The 24,858-nt window shown below is 32.9% G+C and overlaps 3 protein-coding genes, 5 non-coding genes and 1 pseudogene across 8 annotated transcripts; 3 read left to right on the top strand and 6 right to left on the bottom strand.

Moving 5' to 3' along the window:
- The first annotated feature begins 1,468 nt into the window (after positions 1-1,468).
- LOC130806812 (60S ribosomal protein L37-3) lies at positions 1,469-3,067 on the top strand. The gene is made up of 4 exons (XM_057672015.1): positions 1,469-1,664; positions 1,779-1,914; positions 2,586-2,687; positions 2,772-3,067. Exons 1-4 carry the CDS (start codon positions 1,662-1,664, stop codon positions 2,816-2,818), a joined length of 288 nt encoding a protein of 95 aa, XP_057527998.1. The 5' UTR covers positions 1,469-1,661; the 3' UTR covers positions 2,819-3,067.
- A 2,859-nt stretch (positions 3,068-5,926) lies between these two features.
- Positions 5,927-7,791, bottom strand: LOC130805773 (uncharacterized). Its single transcript, XM_057670558.1, has 3 exons — positions 7,719-7,791; positions 7,421-7,494; positions 5,927-6,220 (listed from the first exon to the last, which is right to left on the bottom strand). Exons 1-3 carry the CDS (start codon positions 7,789-7,791, stop codon positions 5,927-5,929), a joined length of 441 nt encoding a protein of 146 aa, XP_057526541.1.
- LOC130806650 (proline-rich receptor-like protein kinase PERK15) lies at positions 7,729-16,234 on the top strand. The gene is made up of 8 exons (XM_057671810.1): positions 7,729-8,139; positions 11,056-11,574; positions 12,677-12,763; positions 12,870-12,940; positions 13,026-13,102; positions 13,182-13,329; positions 15,320-15,478; positions 15,615-16,234. Exons 1-8 carry the CDS (start codon positions 7,833-7,835, stop codon positions 15,924-15,926), a joined length of 1,680 nt encoding a protein of 559 aa, XP_057527793.1. The 5' UTR covers positions 7,729-7,832; the 3' UTR covers positions 15,927-16,234.
- Positions 16,235-17,546: 1,312 nt separating this feature from the next.
- LOC130806641 (cytosolic sulfotransferase 5-like) lies at positions 17,547-21,018 on the top strand (annotated as a pseudogene).
- Positions 21,019-22,876: 1,858 nt separating this feature from the next.
- On the bottom strand, positions 22,877-22,998 carry LOC130807065 (small nucleolar RNA SNORD14). Its single transcript, XR_009040439.1, has one exon. It is a non-coding gene; the product is annotated as a small nucleolar RNA SNORD14 (small nucleolar RNA).
- Positions 22,999-23,137: 139 nt separating this feature from the next.
- On the bottom strand, positions 23,138-23,259 carry LOC130807178 (small nucleolar RNA SNORD14). Its single transcript, XR_009040543.1, has one exon. It is a non-coding gene; the product is annotated as a small nucleolar RNA SNORD14 (small nucleolar RNA).
- An 87-nt stretch (positions 23,260-23,346) lies between these two features.
- On the bottom strand, positions 23,347-23,432 carry LOC130807122 (small nucleolar RNA snoR77Y). The gene has a single exon (XR_009040493.1). It is a non-coding gene; the product is annotated as a small nucleolar RNA snoR77Y (small nucleolar RNA).
- Positions 23,433-23,462: 30 nt separating this feature from the next.
- LOC130807134 (small nucleolar RNA snoR2/U65) lies at positions 23,463-23,621 on the bottom strand. The gene has a single exon (XR_009040504.1). It is a non-coding gene; the product is annotated as a small nucleolar RNA snoR2/U65 (small nucleolar RNA).
- A 108-nt stretch (positions 23,622-23,729) lies between these two features.
- On the bottom strand, positions 23,730-24,035 carry LOC130807109 (small nucleolar RNA Z112). Its single transcript, XR_009040481.1, has one exon. It is a non-coding gene; the product is annotated as a small nucleolar RNA Z112 (small nucleolar RNA).
- Between the last annotated feature and the right edge of the window lie 823 nt (positions 24,036-24,858).

Here is a 24,858-nt window from a genome sequence, read left to right as displayed (position 1 = left end):
ACTTTCTTGTGCTCTTCCCAAGGTTTATGATGGCCACTAAGAGTCTTGGTAGCAAGCTTCTAGTGTAGAGATTCCATTTCTACCCTTGGTGGTCCCGTAGATCAAAAGGTACGTTCAGGCCAAGGCTCACAAGGTCAGTTGGTCATAAGATCAATGTTGTTTTGTTTCGAACCAGCTGCTGACTACACGACCTTGCACACGGATTTCATAGAGTTATGTGAGTTATTAATAGGGTTCTTGACCCTTAATGGCTAGGTCCATGTGCCAAGATTCCATTTATACTGTAGCCCAGGTCCTGGATGTACAGGTTTGGCCTCCACGTGTCGTGCAAGGTGGGCTGTTCGCTTGTTGTGCTGCTGTGTTGTTCTGATGTCAGAATTTGTTCTGTATGTTGGTTTCAGTGGGGATGCTCTTGCTTGTGATGTTTATTATTTGTTACATGATTTACATCTTCATAAGTATCTTCAAGTGCTGAATCATGGGCTGAATTGTGCTTAGAAGGTGTACATGACTTGGAAGATGCATATGCACATGGTTCAATTACAATATGCTACACGTCCATTCTTCTACTTATGCAAAGCTACCAAGATCTGAACCAATATGGTTCACTATAATTCTATTTTTAGTTTTCACATAGCCACTTTTTAATTTGAAATACAATAATTTGGCTTGAAAATAATCAAACTCAAAAGTTGAATCAACTGATCATAGTGATATGTCTAATCAGTAATTACTAGTTGTCATTATCTCAACAATCATAAATCGAGTTATATGCATTTCACTATTTTTAAAAATTTTTAAAGTATTACGAAGATAAAATAATTTTTGGTTAGCCTAATAATTAAATACTTTTCATTTTACCCTTGCGATAGAGGTATTATAATCATCTAGAAACTATTTGTCCTAGATTGCACTTTATCAAGCATGACATGAGTGACTCATAATACTCATACCCCCACCAAACGAAATCACACGTTCGTGTTTGTATCAACAAAAAGCAAATTAAGGAGTGCCATGTTTTCCTTTGTGCAAACACAAATATAACGCAGTTAATTTTAAGTAATTACAAAATACAAATATAACATATAAAAGATGATCATTTTCAAAAACAAAAGAAAAACTATTTTTATTTCAATACAGCAAATATCAATTTTTCTAGTTAAAATACTGAATTCAATTCTCACATAATCGTCTCTTTTACTTAAAAAAAAAAAATCTCAAAAATATACTCCCTTCGTTTTCTAATGTTATTTCCGTTTACTTTTTATACAATTTTCAAAGTAAAATTTGAGTCTTAATATATTTAAATATGCCTCATAAAAAATTATAAAAAATATATAATAGAAAAGTATATTTTAAGATGAATCTAACAAAAATATATTTTATCATCTATATATGTCTTAAAAATTTTAATCAAATTTCTCTCTCTACAATTAAATATTTTAAATAGGCAGAACATTAGAAGAGACATAATTATAAGCCCAATAGTTTGTGAAATCTTCAACAAGAACCCAATGAAGAGACAACATTATTTTCTACTAGTCCAAACAAACACATCAAAACCCTAAAACCTATAGAAGAAAAACATACTACTACGCCGTCCTTGATTTCTCTTTTTCTTTCTCTGTTTCATCCTCCTTGCTCCTCCATCAGCTGCTGCAATGGTGATTCTTCATCATTTCTCTCTCCTCCTTCTCTATTTTGAATTACTCATCCAATCTCTGTACCTTATTTTTGTTTAGCAATGAACGTTTGTATGTTTGTTTGGTGATAATTAGGGTAAAGGTACCGGAAGTTTTGGAAAGAGGAGAAACAAGACTCATACCTTGTGTGTTAGATGTGGCCGCCGCAGTTTTCACCTTCAGAAGAGCCGATGTTCTGCCTGTGCCTTCCCCGCTGCTCGTACTCGCAAATGTATGCCCTATTTCTTCATTTATTTAATTATTTTCCACTTAATTTTATATGTATGGGTTTTCGACCTTAACAGAAAATGTAAGTCATTAACATGATTCTGGAGGCTGGATCTTGTTTCTTATTAGTTAATTACTTGATTATGTATATGTTGGCACCAGAGATTTTGATAAATTTGGGAAAATTTCTGGATCTTTAGTTGTTGGTGATTTAAACCGGCTGGTATTTTTACATATGATGGGATTATATTAGACATATTTTGGGTCGTTATTGTAGTTGTTGAATAATGTTGAGCCCTGGTAATTGGCTGTATTATATTTGGGGATTACTATTGATTAGAATCATATTTATGATGATGGGTTGCTTCACTCGATTACAGCTATGTATGGATTTTGATAAAATAGGTGATATTACTTGATTATATTCGGTGTTTAAAAATGTCGGATATTTGTACCTTCAATAGGACATTTATGTGCCTGTTCTTGGTTGTTTTTATTTTGTTTGGTATATATTATATCGTTTTTGGGATGGCTATTGATTAGAAATTTAGAATCATATTTATGATGAATTGATGATGGGTTGCTCCACTAATTGTCTTTTACTCCTGTGTACAGTGTAAGTGTAATATTAAAGTTGGGTTTTCTGGTGCTGTTTTTGATTTATTTGTTGGGTAGATAATTGGAGTGTGAAGGCAATTAGAAGAAAGACAACTGGAACTGGCCGCATGAGGTACCTTCGTAATGTTCCACGCCGTTTCAAGACTGGTTTCAGAGAAGGTATTCATCACATTTTCTAATGTATTCTTGTTTTCTAGGTTTGTTTTGTTGTGTTTGAGTATTGATTGTGTTGTTTGTTTTTAGGCACTCAAGCTGCACCAAGGAAACAAGGAGCTGCCGCATCTGCTTAAACTAAGCTTGGACAGGTTGATTTGGGTATTTTTCGAGAATTAACTCCATTTTTGCATCTTTCAAGTAGTTTCTTATTTCCTTTGAGACATTGTAATTTGATGAAAGTGAGATTATTGGATTTTCGATCATTACATTGTATTAGCTTCAAATATTTTGAGACCAAAAGATGAGATTATTTTGTTTTGTCAAAAATCCTCCTTCTGATGCTGTGGTCTCATGTCTCTTATGATAAGGTTTCTATTATAATTGTTGTGTTGTAAGGTTGATTTTGTTCGTTGCTTCCATTGCCTATCTCTCTTTATAGGCTGAATCGTGTTAGAGTGAGCTAACTAACCATGAGTCCATGAAGATAGTTTACAAACGTGTTATTTGAATATAGTGCAATGTATGCCCAGAAATGGTCTTGTCTTGTGGCTACGATATAAGTAGTGAAGTGTGGTTTAATGCGTCTGTTGGCTCACGCTTATCTGTGAGCAGAGAGAAACCAAGTATAGAGAGAGATGCGTCTGTTGGCTCACGCATATCTGTGAACATAGAAATTGAACCTGAGGTTAGGTTCAAGCATTCCAAATGCATAAATCTCGTTGGTCTTTGTTAGATGGAAATGGGGTGCTGCCATTTTTTTATTTGGGTACGTCTGATGACCAAAGATTCACGATGCTGAGAGAATGGTCAACTACTCAAATTGTTCCGTGCAAGTTTGTCATACTCGTCATACTCATAGGTGCGCTTTGAAATTGTTTGAACATGAAGCATTCCTCCAAGTAGGTAAGGGAGGCGGTTTTTATCATATCTTGTTTATTTGGGTACGTTTGATGTACAAATATTGACGATGCTGAGGGAAATGGGAATGGTCTACCACTCAAATTGTTCGGTGCAAGTTTGTCATGGGTGTGTTTTTAAATTGTTTGAACACGAAGCTTTCCCCCAAGAAGGTAAGGGAGGCGGTTTTTATCATATCTTGTTTATGTGTAACGTGAGAGGCATTTACGTGCTGGGTTGTGATTTTATCTGTAGATGACATGATTGGTTTCTTGTTGCCTGTATGAAGACAATTGTTTTTCATAATTGTGAAAGATGGTTTGTTGAGCAAGAGCAATCCTATACATACAAGTAGTGTGTTTGGATAACTTTATAGGAAGAAATGTTAGGGACTTCTCCACCCTAAATCCTTCCCTTCCTTTGGCCATTGTCCTCCATTTTCCAGTGTACTGGTATAAGTCCAATATGGGTTTGATCTATACTATTTTATTGTGCACCATTTCTTAATCTTTTATTCATAAGCTTATACTTTTTATTCGATACTCCACTTGGTCAGACTCTCTGTCTCGTACTCACACTCTTTAAACTTAATTTGGTACGCATTATTATTATGTGGAATAAGTTCATTACAAGACTACTCATCGAACTGTGCTTGATAATAGGGGTTGATAAATTTAATAGGAAAATTTTTATAGGAATTGCTTTTCTAAATAGGACTTGGGAGATAGTTCATACAAGACTTTTTTTTTTTTTTTTCCTGAAATGCTAGTTCATACAAGACTAATGCAAGTAAAAATGGTAAAGAAGGATGGATTTATAAGTCTAGACCTTGGAATCTTGGAATGAAGGTAAAAATTTGAACTAGATAAGCAAAATAATATAATAAAGTCAAATAATAAGTAATGTTTTAAAATATTTCTGAAAGTAAACATTTTTTTCTCAGAGCTGAGGTTTGGGTTGTTCGCTGTTACTAACAGCGAACAAAAAAAGCGGATCAAAAAAAGTCAAGTTCTTTGTTCGCTATTAGTAACAACGAACAAAGGTTTTGCTTGGTCAAATAGGGTTAAATTTTTGTTCAATATTACTAACAGCAAACAAAGGCTTGACCTTGTTTGACCAGGTCTCCTTTGTTCGCAATTACTACAAAGACCTGGTAAACAAAACATCGTTAGTAGCAACGAATAAATAACTTGACTATTTTTTAATCAACCCTCTTTGTTCGTTATTAGTAACAGCGAACAATTTAAATCTCAGCTCTGAGAAAAAAATGCTTACTTTAGAAAATATTTTAAAACATTGTTTATATTTGACTTTTTTATATTATTTTACTTATTTAGTTCAAATTTTCGATTGAAGGTAGTATTCTCTTTGACTTGTTTAGTTTCATGTAAAATAGGGTACTTCTAAATTTTAAAGCAAATAACCAACAAATTCAGATGACTTCAAAAGCCATACATGCATCACTTTAAAAATGTTATTGAAATCTTTAACTAATTGCAAACTATGAGCTATACAAAATTTGAAATTATTATTATTGATTAAAATTATTAATAATAATTAAATAAAAATATTAATTAAATAGTTGATGCTTACCATATAGGATATCCCATTATTTTTTAAATTTGATAAGTAAAATTGTTTTATTTAATTACAAATTTTAATTCAATTAATATAGTTTTTTAATTAAATTCATTATCATCATACCCAGTATATCCCGCTCATAGAAACTATGAGCAGGCTCTGGGGAGGGAATGAAGACGGCAACCTATACCCATAAAGGAGGATGCGGTCAAAGAGCACTCAAAATTTGCTCATTTGAAAAATTTCTTCACTCAAAATTTGCTCATTTGAAAAATTTCTTCCTACATTTACTTGCCGACCTTTATCATAAGTTTGGCCAACAACAATAATCCACATGTAGATATACATAATAAATAAATAAATAAATAAATAAAACTAGCATTTAAAAACTAAACATAAAAGTAAAAGAAAAGTAAGAGCGATATATGAAAGGAAAGGGACAAGAACATCAACAAGTAAGGGGGAAAGTCTTAGTGATCTAAGATATGAATAAGACGCCTCCAACTACCCTTATCCTTTGTCAGGTCCTCAGAGAGTTGTAACTCATGCATATCCCTTTTTATATATTCCTCCCATGTTCTCCTTGGTTTTCTTCGACTTCTCTTACCCTCCACTATGATGCTTTCGATCCTTCTCATTATGTCTTCCTCTTTATTTTCACGCATCTTTGCTGAAAGAGGGACAACTCCTAACTTCTCTCTAAATTTTTGGTTTCTTATTCTATCTATCATCGTGTGACCGCACATCCATCTCAACATATGCATTTATGTAACTTCCATCTTATGTTCAAACATCTTCTTTACTGGCCAATATTCCGTCCCATACAACATAGCAGGCCTAATAGCAACTCGGTAAAATTTACCTTTTACTCTACTCGAAAACTTCCTATCACATAGCACTCCAGTAGTTGCTCGCCACTTAATCCAACCTGCTTGTATACGATTAGTAACATCTCCGTCAATCTCCCTATTACTCTGAATCACCAATCCTAAATACCTGAACTTAGTCTTATATGCAACAACTTCTCCACGTATAGTCACCTCTGGCTCATCTATTGGCTTTGTCCCATTAAAGTTGCATCGCAAATATTTTTTAATTTAATTATTATTAAAAAATTTAGTTTAATAATAATAATATTATTTTATTTTATTTTTATTTTGGAGATCAAATTGAATTATTATTTTGGGGATCAAATTTATCTGCCATATTATTTCAATATTAAATTTTAGTTGAGAATGTTTTTAGAGAAAAGTTAGAGAAATAAAACTATGAAATGAGTTAAGAACAATATTAAAAATTTAATTTATAAAGGATAACCACACACTAAAAAAATGACGATTTTTAATACTCTCTTCGTTTTCATATGTTCTTCTCAAATAGAATTACGAATTTTAGTGTCAAACTTTGACTATAATTTATAATCGATCTATATAACAAAACATATTTATGTGATAACTTGTTAGATTCTTCTCAATGTATACTTTATAAATATGAACTTTTTAAAATTTTCAAAAGCTCAAATTTAAAAATTTGACTTTTAAATTTGCACTGATTTTACAAAAAATAAATGAAAAAAACAAATAAATTAGAGGGAGTAATAATCTAAAAAGAAAAAAAAAAAACTTCACTCTCAAACATCCATTTATGTATGCTCATCAATCAGAAATTGCTAATCAATTAACGTAGTTTATAAATCACCATAAAAGGTAAATCAAAATAACAAAACTCTCCATCCTATCAAATACTACCACATAAAAATAATTTGTTAATTTCGCAAATTGCCGTCATTTACTAAGACATTTTCCTCATCAATTCTATTAATATTCCATTGTCCCGACTACCAAGTCCCAACGCGTTCCATACGCCCATAATAAAAAATTCCTAATCAATAATCGTGATTTGTAAATCATCTGTAACACCCCGGCCCCTCGGACCGCTGGTGATTACTCATGCAGACTGTAGACTAACCCCACAAACCAACACAAATCTTTCCGGCGCACTTTGGCCTCACTCGTGCGCACCCGGGAAAACTTTCCAGGAGGTCACCCATCCTAAGATTGCTCTCCACCAAGCACGCTTAACTGTGGGGTTCTTAGCAAATGGGCTCCCTAGAAAAGAAGATGCACCTTGTTGATATGAGTAGTCTATCAATCATTTTTCAAGCTAAATTTGGGGTATTACATCATCACAAAAAGAAAAAAAATAATAATAAAATAAACAAAACCACAAAAAATAAATTAAAATAACAAAACTCTCACCCTATCAAATCCTACCACATAAGAGTAATTTGTTAACGTCACAAATAACGGTGATTTACTGAGACCTTCTCCCCCTACAATCACTTTCACTTTGATTCATAAAAATTCTCATTAATTTTATTTTTCTTTTTTATTTTTTGATATGAAATATTGTCATGAGTTGGCATTTCTTTCTGCCAATAAAGCACGTCAAAAAGTCGTCAAACTGCCATAATCACGCTGTTGCCTCCATTTAAATGATTTATTTTTATAAAAAACTAACTAAAATATTAAAACGACATCGTATTGCACTACACACTTCCTTTCAAACACTTCATTCCCACTGTACTAAGAAAAACATCAAAAAAGCAACGTCTTTCTTCCCAAATCATTCCCTTTCTCTCTCTTCTTTTCCACTTTCTCTCTCTTCATCATGGATTCGCCGCCGCCGGAGATTACGCCATTAATTCCGGCAGACAACGTCACTATGGCGGCTCCACCTGCGCCGTCATTAGGAGAAGCCGCAGCTTTACCGCCGTCAAACTCGAGTGATATTCCTTTAACGCCGTCATCACTTCCGCCGTCTTCTTCGGGAATGTCGAAGGAAACGTTGACTGCTTTGATTGTCGGAATTGGTCTTGGAGGGTTAATTGTTCTTATTGGTGTTGGTATTTTTGTTTTCTTTTACAAGCGAAGGAAGCGGAAATTGGCTGAAGATGAATTAGTGTTGCCTACTAAAAGTATGATAATTTTCTACTAATTACTTATTATTTCTCTTATGATCCCTCTAAAGCCCCCGACGATTAACAGTTATTATTATATACTTCAATTTCATGTAGAAAATTAGAAAATTTAAACATTGAATTAAACTTATTTATGTTAAATCATATTAGCATTAATAATTTTGATTAATATAAAATGAATAATTTAAATTTTCATATTTATTATTTAGAAATATCATTAAGATTTTTTTATTTTCTTATTTGTTCTTTTAAAAAATACATTTAGTCTTGTCATCAAATGACCTGTTTAGCAGTTTAGCTTTTGCCTTTTGTATTTAGTTTATTAATATAGTTAATTTGTGGAGTATGTTATTTTGTTTTCTTTTGTTTGTTTTTACAGTTTTTCTATTTGTATATATTTTTCATCAAGAAGTTGTCGCATTGAAATGTAGTCTTTGATTGCTTTAAGAATTATTTTTTATTAGCATTGTGCGGTTAGGTGTACAAAATAATTGTGCAGACATTTGTTATGTTGTAATCACAAATATAATGGTCTGAATATTTACACTGTGAAGGAAGTTGAAGGTGGATATTTTAAATAAATTACATGAATATGATCAAGTGAGAAAATATAAACTATGGTTTCTAAAAAGGGAAATTTAGTGGATTCTACTTGTTTTACAATGTGAAATATGATCAAATTTGGAAAATTTTGGACATAGTATGAAGAGGTTGTTTTTGGATTTCATTGTGGGACTTGATTTTGTAGTGGCAACGGGCAATTAATGATTTTAGATGCTATGTTGCGTATATGCTTATCTAACAGTACCTTTTGTGGATGAGTATGTTAACAATGATATAGGGGTTTCTTGGGATTTTTATAAACTTGAAAAGATGAGTATTTCAGCATTTATACAGGGTTTTTTTGGGGATTTATGGACTTGATAAGATGAGTTGATATAGAAGTTGAGTTGGGGATATTTTTTGGAGTTGATATAGCATTGTTTAGATGGTATATCACATATGCAACTTTAGATATAAGTGACATTCTTTTGTAAATTAGTATCTCAACATTGATACAGAGGGGTTCCTTTGGATTTCCAAAACTTAAAGAAGTAAGGTTGGTGGGGTGCTATTAAATTTGGAAAATTCAGGAGATGAGTTGATTTAGGAGTTTGCATTGGGATTACTGCTTGACATAGTTGTTGAAAAGCAATCTTTTTAAATGGAATGCCCATGTGCCAATTTTAGAGATAAGTGATGTGCTTGTGTAGATTAGTATTTCAACATTGACATAGGGGTTTTCTTGTAGCTTTAGTTAATTTGAAGAAGTGAGGCTAGTGGGGTATGATAAAAATTTTTAAATTAAAGAGATGATGTGCTTAAGAAGTTGCGTGGGTTTTACATATATGATTTTGTTGTTGAAAAGATTTTTTTTTTATATGGTATGTTGCATATGCGAATTTTAGAGAAAAGTGACGTGGTTTTGTAGATTAGTATTTCAACATTGATAGATCCTCGGAGATATATATTTGAAGAAGCAAGGTAGGTAGGGTGCAATTAAATTTGCTAGATTAAGGATTTGTGTTATTGAAGTTGGTTTTGGATTTTTTTGTACTTGATGTCGCTGTTGTGTACAATCTTTTTAGATTTAGTGTTGTGTGTACTTTCCTATTTAAGCTAAGTAATGCAGGTTTGTTAAGCCGAAGAATGCAGTTTTGTTAAGTTTTCAACATTGATATGGGGTTTTGTGGACATTTTATAAAGTAATAGAAATGAGCAAGGTGGGGGGTGTAGTCAAATTTCTAACTTTAGGACACGAGTTGATCAAAATTGGGTCGGGAACTTTCTTGAGATTTGATTTTGTTGTTGCATAGCAATACTTTTAGAAGGTACGTAGCATGTTTGCCTATAGTATTAGAAGCTAAGTGACATGCTTTTGTAGATAAGTATTTGACAATTAATATAGTATCTCAATGCAATGCTAAAGGATTTATAATCTTATATGTAATTATAATATGAATATCATATTGTGTATCAAACATGCTTTATAATTGTTTTACAAGCTACGAGCAAAAAGGTGTGTCTCACCTACGTGAAGCTTGTTCTTAGGCTAGGTACCTTTTACATGCTCCAAAATCCTTCTACACCGCAGGGCACTCTTTTGAAATAAGAGACTAATTTTCAATATGATTAAAAAATTTCCTTATAAAATGAAACCTTTGTGAGTTAGGTGTTATAACAAGCAAAACTTTGCATTCTAATTTGTGATATGCAAAATAGGAGTTTTAGAAACCAATTATGAAGAGTTTGGTGTCATCTAGAGCGGAGTAAAAAATTGAGATCTTGCGGTAATGGTCACAATGATATGGTAACGATGTGATATAGGCGTCATACCACCAAGGCCAAATATCAGCCAAAATTATGATATATTCCTTTAACCAACCTAAAATACTTTTTTATTACACCTTCATGACTCAAGTAATATATTTGAAAACCTTTATGACTTGACTGATAGGTATGACTTGACTGATAGGATATGATATGACCTTGTTTTTGCACTATTATCTTGGAGTGCTTAAATCCATATCAATTTGTGTTCTTCGTTTGACACGAAATTTACAAACTAGTATCCACATTTTTAAGGTTAATTCGGTGCATGGCATCATTCTGAATTTTATGCTATTGTTTGCTTTTACAATTTATCTTTTAAAGCGTAACATTAAGGAATAATCGCTTAAAAGAAGGTTGTGACATTTGCTACCCACTCTCCAATATTGAGTGTAGAGAAAATGGTCTATTGTTGTGTTGCAATTTAATGAACAAAACATTGTGTGATGTCAAGTTTTTGCTTTACATGATGGGTTTATCGCTTTTCCTATTTTTTATTTTCATTTGTTCTTCCAAGCTCAAAAGATTGTTGATTATTTCCAGATAATCCTTCTGGTGGACAAGCCCAACATCACCAACACAATGGGCCCCAGTCTTTCAATGGTATGGTTTATCAGCAACCTAAATCAGATACTATACAGCCACCACAACCACAAGTTACTGTAGTGCCAATAACACCTTCAACAAGTGGCAGCTTGGGTTTAGAGTATCCAGCACAACCCCATGGGATGTCATTGCCCTCATTGCCAATAGCAAACGGTACATTTACATATGAGGAACTTGCTTTGGCAACGAATAATTTTTCAAGTGCCAATTTACTTGGTCAAGGGGGTTTTGGATATGTCCATAAAGGAGTCTTGCCTAATGGCAAAGAGATTGCAGTCAAGCAGTTGAAAACTGGAAGTGTGCAGGGGGAGCGTGAGTTTCAGGCTGAGGTTGATACAATTAGTCGTGTCCATCATAGGCATCTTGTTTCACTTGTTGGACATTGCATGTGTGGAGAACAACGAATGCTTGTGTATGAATTCATCGCGAACAAGACCTTGGAGTTCCATTTACATGGTAAGTTTATCTTTTGCATTTAAGTTCTCTACAACAATGCACAACAATTCCAAAGCCTTAATAACAACAATTTCTACTTGGCTAGACTGCAACATGAAAATAAGTTCTTTGAATTATGCAACTTTAAAATTATTCGTCTCAACATTTTGAGGCTTTGCCTTGCACCTATATCCTATATAGGTTGATCATATTGGATGTTTTTGACTTATTGTACGTGCTATGTGAAACAAGTAGAACTATGGTAACTTATGGAACAAGACTTAGTTCTCATGTTGACCAAGTAGAATATTTGCATCAGATAAAAGAACATACAGATCTTTAATTTTCAGTTATGTCAAATTAAAGTAAATAAAATGAACCAAGAAAACTCATGGACACTATGTGTTTCCAAAACAGTTATTAGGGACCAAAGAGACTCATAGCTCCCTTATGCTCAATATTAAACTTGGTTTAGACCCTATGAATTTTTTTAGGATTTAAGTGTGCGTGTATTAGCAGTTATCTAATGCTGCACTATCATGTTAAGGATGAATATTACATCTATATTATGTCAAGAGGACCATCAATCATGTATTACTAGGTAAGCGACAAAATGATAGAAATGAAAGCTGGAAAGAAAAAAGAGAATTCAAATGGATTAGCCGAGTACAGATGGAAATTATTTTTTTTCTCCAAACTTAATGTTTTCATAAAAGTGTAGAATATACAGTAGGTTTATGTTGTAACTGGTTATATTTGTTGTCTTTTGTTTATCATTTGCATTTTCGAAGAGTTTTTCCCTCTATTTTACAATTTTTGGCATTCTATCCGGCATTTTTTTTCAAAAAAAAAGTAGTCAACTGCAGCATCAAGGTATCATCAAATATCAGTTTTATCATTTCATGCAAGCTAGTTTATGTCAATTTATGTTAGCAGAGCAACAATACGAAATCTTTTGCATTCTTAAGATGTGTAGAAATTGTTATGGTGCACAACTGTTTTGAGTTGAATGGGGTTATTTGTTGTCCAAGGGTCAGTAATCTGAAAAATGCCGGCTCACATTTCAATAAATAACCCTCGTCCCATTTTTTGACGTTTTTTAATGGAGTATAGCATTTTGTAGGAGAAGGAAAACCTCCAATGAGTTGGGCAACGAGATTGAAAATTGCTGTGGGTGCTGCGAAAGGATTGGCATATCTTCATGAGGACTGTGAGTTTTCTGGTGCTCATATAGTCATTTGGAAGATTTTTAAAGATTTCGTAGGCCATCTGGTTGAAAAGAAATTGATTTTTGGCTAAAAAAAATTTGTATGCAGGTCATCCAAAAATCATTCATCGAGATATCAAGGCATCGAACATTCTGATTGATGATGAATTTGAAGCAAAGGTACAGAACTTTTTGCCAAGACCAACCATCTAGGCGTTTTGTCACTCAATATTTGATCTCACTGTCCAATTTCTAATGTTCACAGGTTGCTGACTTTGGATTGGCCAAGTATTCGTTTGACACAGATACTCATGTATCTACCAGGGTTATGGGAACTTTCGGGTAAGGTTAATAATTACTTTTTCAACCTTCCTTATGATGTCAATTTCATGGATGACAGATTCGTTGAGGTGATTTGCAGTTATCTAGCTCCCGAATATGCCTCTAGTGGGAAACTCACTGAGAAGTCTGATGTCTTTTCCTTTGGGGTCGTGCTTTTGGAATTGATTACAGGACGCAGACCTGTTGATAAAGCTCGTCCTTTTATGGATGATAGCATGGTTGAATGGGTGAGCATTCTTTCTTTAAAATTTGTATTTGGTAGATATCTCTAGTGCTCTGTATTTTGGGGTTACCAATGTGTCTTGCACTCGAATGCTGCTATCAAACTTTACCATAAATCTAGAATGTCCAAGTGCAACCATAAGTCTTCTCTCTTGAGTGGCCGAAGTCTAGAAATGTAAGGAACAGTAGATAAACTTCATATGTGGGTTACTGGTTTAATAGTTTTGATGACCTCAGTAGAGAACAAAGTGGAGTTTGATGTCAAATATGGATGATTAACGACACATTTAATGGTTTTGTGCTTTCTTTCTCTTTCTTTCTTACGTTATGCTATAATAATATAGTATTTTTAGATGTTATTAAAAGTTTCGGATGAACATACAATATTCTAATTCTAATAATGTTTACTTAGAGTTGCCGATAATTTGGGTTCTACTACAACATTGCATTACCTCAACGCCATAAATGGCTCCTACCAAGGCAAATAACAAAGATTGTTTCTAATTGACCTTTAATTGCATACATCAATTGCAAGATTGCAACTTAACATGATAAGAATTGCACATAATTTATTTGGCCATTGTGCATAAAGAGACTGTTTTCGACTGTCCATAATTTGGGAATGTGTAAAATTTTATTGCAGAGAAATTTACTCCATCTCATATTAAATGGAATGAATGATATATTTGATTAGGTTCGACTTGAAATTATTTCTTATGATGGGGTTAAAACTTAAAAGTCCATAATCCTACTTGCTAACTTCTCATCCTTTTTAATATTTAACCCTTCTGGTTTCTAGAGGCATTGTGGAAAAGTGATGTGGATATGTTTTACCTTAGTACTTAGATTCTTAGACAGCTGTGGGCAGTTAAACTGAAGAATATTGGTGAATGAGATAGTCTGGACTCTGGACGAGCCATTATAATGGACGAAAATGTCGTTTTGAGCTTGTTTCTTGACCAAGATGGATTCAAGGAATTTGTTTGAATGTTGTTATCCATGGTATTAGTGATGTTGTGTATGACTTCAGAATATATAAATTCTATGCTAATGAAATTCTAAAGCCTGTTGCAGTTTCCTTTGTGTTTTGTCTAACATTAGATGAATATTTTTGTTTTAACCTTTAATTCATCTGATGTCTATGTATATTTTTGGCACTAATCCATTTCTGAAATTTGGAAAAGTCCAGTCCTTATAATAAAATTTATGCTTTGTTGCTTATGTTATATTCCCTCTTATTCTAATCAAATGTCTCATTTGTCATTTCCTCTTTTGGCATATCTACATCAAATGTCTCATTTATTTATTTGGCAATATTTTTCCTATACTTATGCCCTCATGTTCATGGGATTCAACTATCTTTGTCCGGCCAAATTTGCTTCAAGTACATTTGGTGAGCAAATTTAGAAAAGTGGTAAAAGGTTTAATTTATGAGAAAGTAGAAGAAATTTGTGGATGAAATTAAAAAAATATCTTAAATTTGTGGATGAAAATTAAATGAAGAGTGTGAGTTATGGCTAAAAATAGAAATTGAGCAAATTTAGTGAGTTAGTAAAATGAAAAATAGAACAAATTTCATGGGAAAGGAGTACACAATTGCCATTAAATTATCACCTCTTTCCTTAAGCAGTCCTCCCATGTGGTTCCACGCACTGTATAAAAAACAAGCTCACATCACATTGCATCGGCCGTGTTGTAAAGGTATGAAAAAACGCGTTTTGGGCCATATCAAGGGATATCTTATGGTTTCAAACGATATATAGACGTCAAGATAGCCGCATCACTCTCATTTTCGCATCGCCGTTTTGTTATTGCGATCACAGTTGTTTACCGCATTTTTACACTATGATTCCATGTGGTCCCTCCCCTTTTTCTTATAATAGGTGGAATAGGAAGGCATATTTCTAGCAACTCAGCAAAATGTTTCCTTCTTTGATTTCAAGTGCCATAGCCATACAGATATTGACAAACTGGTTATTTCATGTTGAATTTCAGGCAAGGCCATTACTAACTCAAGCCCTAGAAGGTCGGAGTTTCAATGAACTTGTGGATCCCAGACTAGAGGAATATAATTCCGCTGAGATGGCTCAAATGGTTGCTTGTGCTGCAGTATGTGTTCGTAGCTCCGCAAGGAGGCGGCCGCAAATGAGTCAGGTAAATTTACTGGAATCAAGAATATATTTGCTCTCTATTACTTTGAAATGGATATTTTGATTGGAATATTCAACTCTATGGAAGTACATGAACTTGAGAAACTGCATCTCTCAACTATATTCTCCATTTCCTTCAGGTGGTTAGAGCCCTGGAAGGGAACTTGTCGGCTGAGAATCTGGTGAAAGAAATCGGACCTGATAACAGAACATTTCACGGAAGTTCAGATTACGACTCCAGTGCTCAATACAAAGAGAATTTAAAGAAATTCAGGAAACTAGCTCTTGAAAGTCAAGAACAAAGTACTGGTGAGTACAGTGTATTCACCAATGAACATGGTGTGCCCCCGTCAACCTCGAGTACTGAAAATCAACCTGATGATACACAAGAGATTGAAACCGGGAAATCCAAATCAGGCACGAAAGATGCCCGAGAAATCCCTGTTGAATGAATAGATTAACATTTGGATTTGATTAGCGTAAGTTTAACTCATTCTTTAAATGCTCTATTTGAGTAATATTGGTATTTACTATTTAGTAGAGTTAGTGTACAGAGAAGTTTTTGTTGATCTTATTTCTGCTATTTTTAGCAATGGTCATTGTATATGTTGAGATACATCATACATGAGCTTGTGACTAAATAGTGTATTATCCCCTATATATTTTTTTTGTCTTTTTTTATTGACTTAACCCTCCTTGTGTAAATGAATTGTTCTATCCAGTTTTGACATGATTATAAATTGCTTGTAGATTTGTAACTGCTATTTTGGCCTGCTATTTCTCTAGCTTATTTTCTATATATTGAGTTTGTATAGTAAATGACTTTTTACATAAGTGAAAAGCTAGCTTTTAAATTAAAATCAAACAGCTATTAAAGTTGTTATGAATAGTTTTTTCCATCAATTTTTTTTTTTGGCTTTTTTTCACTTTTCTCTCTTAATAGCCATAATTAGCAATTACTATCTTCATTCTTTAAAGTTGTTTTTATTTGTCATTTTAAGACGTTTTATTTCTTATTATCATAAAAGAAAATTTACATAATAAATTTTGGTTACTCCATGATTTAAATTGTTCATTTTCATTTTAATAGTTTATTAAATCTTATAGTTTTTGTATATTTTCTAGTTACTTGATTTTAACATTTTTATATTGCTTATGATCCTTAAATATTTCCATTAACTTTGTTCTAAAAAAATGGAAAATTTCACATGGTAATATCGAACTTTCATGAAACGCTAGTGGTAGCACTTTTATAAAATCTTTCCACATGGTAGCATCAAGTTTATGCCTTATCTAACTGTCGTAGCATTTTCCGTTAAATTCTTGTCAATTCCGCTTAATTCACCATTTTGACGTTTCTACGTTGTTTTTATAATTTGCTCTAAATCATTTTTATGCTCTCAATTGTTTAATTAACCATTTTGACGTTTAATTCATCATCGCTCTCAAATATTTTGGGGCAAATTATAAAGATAACAACCAACACTTAATAAGGGTAAAAACCTCAAAATGGTAAATTAAACAAAAATTGATAAGAATTTAACGGAAAATTCTACGACATTTTGATAAGACATAAACTGGATGCTACCATGTGGAAAAATCTTACAAAAGTGTTACCACTGGTGTTTCATGAAAGTTCGATTCTACCATGTGAAATATCCCTAAAAAAATTAACAGTTCGTCTTGTATGAAACTGTCTCACAATGAAATGACCTCAAAACAAGAAGTACATAACTTAAAATTTTCTATTATTAGGCTATTTAACTAAAATATGAGACATATCTCACGGTAAGACCGTCTTATAGAAAAATTTGTAAAAAATTAATAATTGTGGTCCTTTTATTTTCTCTACTAACTTTATGTGTCCTCTCTTTTTTTCCATTTATTTTATTATCCAAAAAAATAGGAGTAATATATCTATTATTTAAAACATTTAATTTTCCTTAATTATCACGAACATTCCCTATGATATAATCAATAAAGACAAAGTGAGTAACTTTTACACATCTCAATAATAATTGGCTTAAACAATTAAAGATATAATTGTCAATACTTTCAGCTACTCATATTAAGCTAGACCCCTACACCCATCAAGGCATCAATATATGCTCACTAGTTCCATCTTCCATGTGTTGAATGTTGATATACATATAATGATATATTCCGTTCCATGTGATTTTTAGCAATCAAGCAATATTTTGTTCAAGCCTTCTCTTAAATCTTAGTTCTTATCATTTCTTTTTACTATCTAATAGAAGTTCTTTTTTTCTCCCTTTATTCTAGCTCTTTCTCTTTTTTTCTTCCTTCCTTTATCTATAACAATAATAATGGATTTGTCCAACACATCCAACCTTTCAAAAACAGAAGAATCCCTAACACAACAACAAAACACCCTCCCAAATGAATTATGGTACAATGATATTCCATTGCACTTCTACCATGGCTTTTGGGCTCCACATCTAGAACGCATACAATCCTTCATAAACCATTTTCAAGCTCAAAACACTGATATTATCACTACCAGTTTCAGAAAAGTAGGCACAACTTGGCTCAAATCTTTGGTTTTCACCATTTCCAATCGAACAATTCATCCTCCTTCGAACAATTCATCCTCCTTCGAACAATCATCCCTTACTTACCCACAATCCTCATAAATTAGTCCCTCAATTTAAATCCAATATCTATGCCAAATCAAAAAACCCAGATCTTAATACCATCAAATCTCCAAGAATCTTTGGTACCCATGTTCCATTTCCTTCATTACCCGATTCAATTAAGCAATCTAAATGTAAAATCATTTACATTTTTAGAAACCCATTTGATACTTTTGTATCTTCATGGATGTTTTATCCAAACATGGATGATCATAAATCGATTAAATCCCACATGATTGGTGAATTTTTTGATAGGTTTTGTGAAGGGAGAATTCCATTTGGGCCTTTTCCGGAGCATGTATTGGGGTATTGGAAGGCAAGTGTTGAACAGCCAGAGAAAGTGTTGTTTATTAGGTATGAAGATTTGAAGGTTGATCCTAAACCTCAGTTGACAAAAATGGCGGAATTTTTAGGATGCCCATTTACAAAAGAAGAGGAAGGAGGTTTGATTGATGATATTGTGGAGTTGTGTAGTTTTAAGAAGCTTAAAGAGGTTGCAATTAAGAATGTGGATGGTAGAGTTCATCCTACAATTCAGAATGAATTGTTCTTCCGTAAAGGGGAAGTTGGAGATTGGGTTAATTATTTGACTCCATTAATGGCGGATAAACTTAGGAAGATCATGGAAGAAAAGTTTTGCGGTTCTGGATTGATGTACTAAAAATGAAGTGCAAAATCTCGAATACAGTTGATGGTGTACTCCCTCCTATTCAGGTGAAATGTCTCGTTTCCTTATTTGGTCAAGTCACCTTAAATGTCTCATTTTTATTTTTGGCATGGATTTTTGATTATTATACCCTTAATACTTTATCCTATTTTTAATTATACCCTTTATTACCCTTACTAATTTTCCCTCCTTATAATTAATGAACATAATTTAATCCTAATTAATCCCACCCATTTACACTCCCTCCCTTTATAAACCTAAAACCCTACCTATTCCCCATTCCTATTCTGCCGTTTTCTCTTAATCTTGGGTTGAAAGCCTCACCTTCTTCTTCATCGTCTTTCTTGTTCTTCTCTGAAAACCCTAAATCTGGGTTGAAGTTTCACCTTATTCCTTTATTTCTTTCGTGTTGTTGTCATGGCAAACTCCAGTTCGCCTTTTAAATCCCCCTGAAGAATTCTAACTCGACAATCGACTCACCCATGAAAAACCCTAACTCGCGTACTTTTTTACTTCTGAGAATCCCCAAATCTCCTTACAAATCGCCTTCTAAGATAGAGTTTAAGGGGTTCGATGATGGAAACCCTAGATCTAGACTGAAATCGTTTGAGGAAGAGTGTTATGATTACAATGATGATTCAACTTCTGTTGAGACTGATCCTAAGTGGGGAAGAGAACTTGACTCTAAAGTTGAACCCATTTACACACCTGAGCCTGATATGTATCCTGATCGTGAATATTCTTCCATTGATGCTGTTTTTTTGAATACTGATTGTGAAGAAGATTGGCTTGATAAGCTTGGTCCTTTTTCAAGTGAGTTTCTGTTTGTGTTGGTGCATGTTCATTTTGACTGATGATGATTTTTAAGTTAAACGTTTTTTTATGCATTTAATTTCATTGCTCTGTGATCTGAAAGTGAGCAGTTTTAGCCACCAAAAATCGAACAAAGGGGGTTTGGATTGTTTTCCAACGTTTAATGCACAAAGATGTTGATTTTGTACTCAATGATTTCAAAAAACAAAAAAATTTACCTGAGAGTTCTAAAACGACTAATTTTTTCATTAATGTATATTTGAATAAAAATGTTTCATTGAAAACAACATAAAATGTTTGTTGTTTGCATCTGAAACATCTCATGTTAAAGATCCCAAAAATATGTCCAAATTCAAAAGGAATTTACATTTCAAACATGTAGCTGTGCTGGTTATGGTTGTGTTGGCTGATCTTCTGTGCTGTTGTTGCTTTCCTCTGTGTCCCAAAAAATGTTGTTGGTTGCTGATCTTCTGTGATGGCCTTAAATTTTTCTTCATCAAATTTTATTTTGTTTGATGCTTCTTTCCCCAATCTCTTGCTGTTGAGGTTAATGACTGTGGTGTTGTTTGTCATCTGCTTCTTGACATCATTCCACAATCGTATAATTGTTTTCCTACAAACCTCAAACTCAATCGCAAGTGCGTTGATTGTGCCTTGCGCTGGTTTGCCCTTCTTATTTAATGCAGACAGTAGCTTCTGCATTATGCGTTCTCTTTGTTGTGTAGTTAAGTTTTTTGTAGGAGCCATTGTTTTAGATGATTGTGTAATAAATGACCATTGTCATTGTCTATTTATGCTTTCTATTTTGTAATGTTATGATTGATTTTTTCTTCTTGTTGTACATTTCATTTTTGGCGCCACACTTTCTGTTTTCTCAATTTATGCTGTGTGCTTTGGGAATTTTCTTGAATTCTTGGTGGCAGTTTCTGATTATGTAATCAATTTCTTCTTTTTGGACATTTTAATTTTGGGTTTCAAAATAATTTGACTACTGTGATGATATTTTCCATTTTGAAAAATTGGTTGTTTATAAATTGGAGGCTATTTAACAAATTATTAATGCATCTTTTGGGTAATTTGGAAAATCAGAAGTCAATTATCGCAAAAAAATTCGCACTCACATGATCAGTAACGACTGCAACTACACCGAAGCTGTTGAAGAATTGAGAATGCTCTCGGAGATACCGTAATTGATGAATTTAATTTTTAGTACTCTTGAGAAATTTATGTAATTTCCAAAACTTATTGTAAACGTAGGACTTAATTATGTAATTTAGGACTTAATTAAATTATCGATGTAATTGTGGCGCAAAAAATTTCAAACTTTTGGTGCCAAAAAAAATTAGCTTTTAAATTGGTGGGAATCATTAATTCCTTAATCTTTACAATTAAAAATCCATAATACTACTCTCTCTCTTCCCTTAGAGTCCCATTTTGACTTTTCTTAAAATCCGTGAAAAGTCAAATAGGACATTTCACCTGAATAGGAGGGAGTATGTTTTACAAAATGGTAAATTTAAAAATCTTTATGATAACTTTTTTTTTATTAACACATTTTTTAGCATTTAACCTCTAAAATCAATTACCATTGAAACATCACCTCTTTTGAAAGACCGTTTTTATAAAAGACAGCTCTCCAGGCCCAAGCCCAACAATTAAAAAAAAATTTAAAACTTAACGCATGCGTTTGATCCTATTTTGAGTTGGAGTTATAATATTATAACTTATTAAAATTGATTTTATAACCTATTACAGTTAAAATTTAACCTACTTGAAAATACCAACTTTAATAAAATATAGTACCAACTCCAATAGGATATAAAATCTTTCATAGATTATAACACCAACTCTAAACATCTTTACACAACACTAATATTTTTGGTAGTAATTTTGTAAGGGATAATAGACCGACCCATTTGAGATGCTATAAAGACAGTCTTAAATAAAAATTTAACAATAATATTTTAAGGTAAATGATCCTAAAGTTAATATTATTCTTTATTAATCAAAATTAAAATTATTATAAAAAAATCATAAAAAATTAAATAATTTTGAATAATTTCACTTATAAACAATCTCTAAGAAAAATAATAAATCGTACTCCCTCCAATTTACAATAAACATGTCACTTGGTTTTCATCATTGTTCAAAGTATCCTCAAAATGTGTTTTATTTTTGAAAAAAATAGGTATCTTAACTTAAATTAAAACACATATTGAATCACCTACGATCAATTTTGAGAAACCCAATGGATTTAACTAAAAAATAGGATTTGAAACCCAAATGACAATTTTGCATGAATCATGCATCCAAATGGACGATACATAGAGAATTACAAAATACAATGAGAAAAGAATGAAAAAAGGATAAAATTGAATTACGCTTTGAGAGTATTAATTTTCAAAGATTTACCCTTCTAAAGTCACGGATACACCATAATGGACTCATTTTCATGGTAATTAAGCATAGAACCCGAAACGGCTTAAACTACCGTCTCCGACCTGCTAAATTTAATCAAAGGCCCAATCGGCTTTGGTGCCAACAGAAGTTCCAGCTGTGACTAAACTTTACCTTCTACCCCTAGACCAAAGGCTTATAGTTGTTTGACGCACTTTTCATTCTTTCTTTATTGCCCACGTACTGTAAATTAGAAAATTTCGATGACAAGTTCAGTAAATATTGGATTGAGGTCAAATAAAACTTGGACATTATTTGTATTCTCCGAATATGGTTCGCCAAATTAGCCATACAAAAATCAATTTCTTTCATGATTTGTTACTTTCAATTACATATCACGAAACATGAGTATATTTCGGATTGTGTTCTCTGAATATGATTCTCCACAATAGAAGCTCCATAAACAGAATTAGTGGTAGAAAACCATACTTGCCCGTTTAGTTACTTTCAAACAACACCGAACCTGTTACAGAAATATAATTCGGATTATGTGTTTTCCGAATCTCCACATTAGAAACTTTAAAAGAATTAGACGTAGAGAACCAAATATTTCCCGATTAGTTACATTAATGTAATACACATCCTAAGACAAATATAATACGAGAAATATCACAGATAAATGTTTCATTTAATATTAGAAGATTAATAAACATAATGGTCGTACAAAACTAAAGCTTTTCCAATTAGTTACTTTCAATCAATGCACAATTATGATCCATGCTTTGTCTGACAGTAAATGCTTAGTATAAGAATTCCCAACGCACGCAAGTACAACCGATGTTACAAAATGATTAAAGGAAGTAGATTAAGAGGTTTCAGACATCCAAGGAAGGATAAAGCAGCATAAGCTCTCAAATCTGCGCAGACAAAAGCTCTTAGGCGGCCACTGCGAATGTTTTGAGAAACAAGCCTTAAAATTTATCATCATCAACCTCTTCTTAATACAATTGAAGAAAAAGAATGAAAACAATCAAAAATCAACTTTAAATTCGCTGGAATCCGGCAAAACAAAAAACCATTTTGCAAAATTAAAACAAAAAGTTTGGGATTTGACTTGATTGTAAATAGAAAAGGTCTCAGACATCCAAGGAAGGATAAAGCAGCACAAGCTCTCAAGTCTGCGCAGACGAAAGCTCTCAGGCGGCCACTGCGAATGTTTTGAGAAACAAGCCTTAGAATTTATCATCATAGACCTCATTTGTAAAAAAGAAATTAATTTTATCATCAAATCAGTAATTTAAAATTATAAAAATCATTTCAAAATCAATTGAATGTCAGTAAGGAATGCCTCAGAAAGAGAGTCTATCATCAGAATTGATTATATCAGACGGTAATTCCAACTTGTAAAATAATTTCATCACTGGCTTTGAATTATAATAATGTATTTGATATATATAGAATGTAATCGCAAAAAAACGGCTCCGTTTAATCATAGAAAAATGAGATTAACGGGTTCCTATCAAATGCGAAACATAATGAGATTTAATATTGGTACCAATCATAGCATCGCAAATCAAAGCCTTATTATTCGGCTATTAGCGACGTGGCATCGGACCGTCAATTTGAAACCCTAATATTGGTAAAGAACAAACAATAAAATAATCTAAAACTCGTGAAACCCTAATTTTTATTTCAAAATCAAGAAACCATGAATATAATCCGAAAACCCTCAGAGACCCGTTCAAAATCACACACACAGTAAAGAGGACAGAGATAGATCGAAAGAACGAAACAATACCGGGATCGTTGAGAAAATCAGGCACAAAGGAATCCGACCAATCAGTCTGCTGAAATCAGATCCTACAAAGAGGAGATGATACATCAGACGGTGGAGATTGGTATAGGATTACCAATGAGCAGGAAGATTCAACGGCGGTAACGATAAGTTCAGAGATCTAACCATGCGACCTAATTACTGCTTTTTTGAGTCAGACGGCACTTCCTATATGGGAATTCTTCTTCATTGGGAGAAAAGTTGAAGAGATTGAACATATAATTTGATTCAAAACCATTAGATTGATAAGAATTGGAAATTATCAAACCCTTATCCTAGAAAGATAAAACCCTAAAATGAAGCTTGAAAAATGAATGAGACAGTTTAGAGGAAGAGGAAGAATTTAAATAGTAGGAGGTTGAGGGTTTCAGAAACCCTAATTGTAGGGGATTGGGCTTTTATTGGGCCTTATTGCGCCTTGATTAGGCAACGTTGTTATAGGCTTATTGCTGGTTGTCCGTGTTTTTATTAAAGAGGTCCTTCTAAAAGATCGTCCCTTGATACTTATAATATGCGATAAATTATTTAACAGCTACTCTTAGATGAGACGGCCTCATAATGTGATCGTCAATTTAGACTTGATCAATTCGCGCGTATAACAACCTGGCCATTTTTTTTTTTTCTTGGCATTTTTCAATTTTTTGAATTTAAAGGTATCAATTTTCAAAATTGATATCTTTAACTTTAAGGTCAAAATTGATAAATGCCCAGAAATTTAAAATATTGTTACACGCGCGTGAAATGAGCTGACCCCCACTTCGTCTTAACCTGCGACGGTCTTGTCCAGTTTTTGTGATTATTTAATTCATATATGAAACGCATAACTAAATAAGACTGTTTTATATAATATTTTGGTAATCCTGAGATTTTGGATTTTTCATTTGATAACCAAAACTTTAAAAAAATCCACACAGTAACCCTAAAGTTTACGTAATTGTTCCACTCTAACCTTTTTGCACATAAAACGTTAGCAAACGTTTATTTCGAAGCTTTAAGGCTGCAGTACGCCTATTTATACG

Source organism: Amaranthus tricolor, chromosome 2 (assembly GCF_026212465.1).
Source record: "Amaranthus tricolor cultivar Red isolate AtriRed21 chromosome 2, ASM2621246v1, whole genome shotgun sequence".
Lineage (NCBI taxonomy): Eukaryota > Viridiplantae > Streptophyta > Magnoliopsida > Caryophyllales > Amaranthaceae > Amaranthus > Amaranthus tricolor.
Note: the sequence above shows the minus strand (reverse complement) of the source record. Positions and strands in the feature narration are given on the sequence as shown.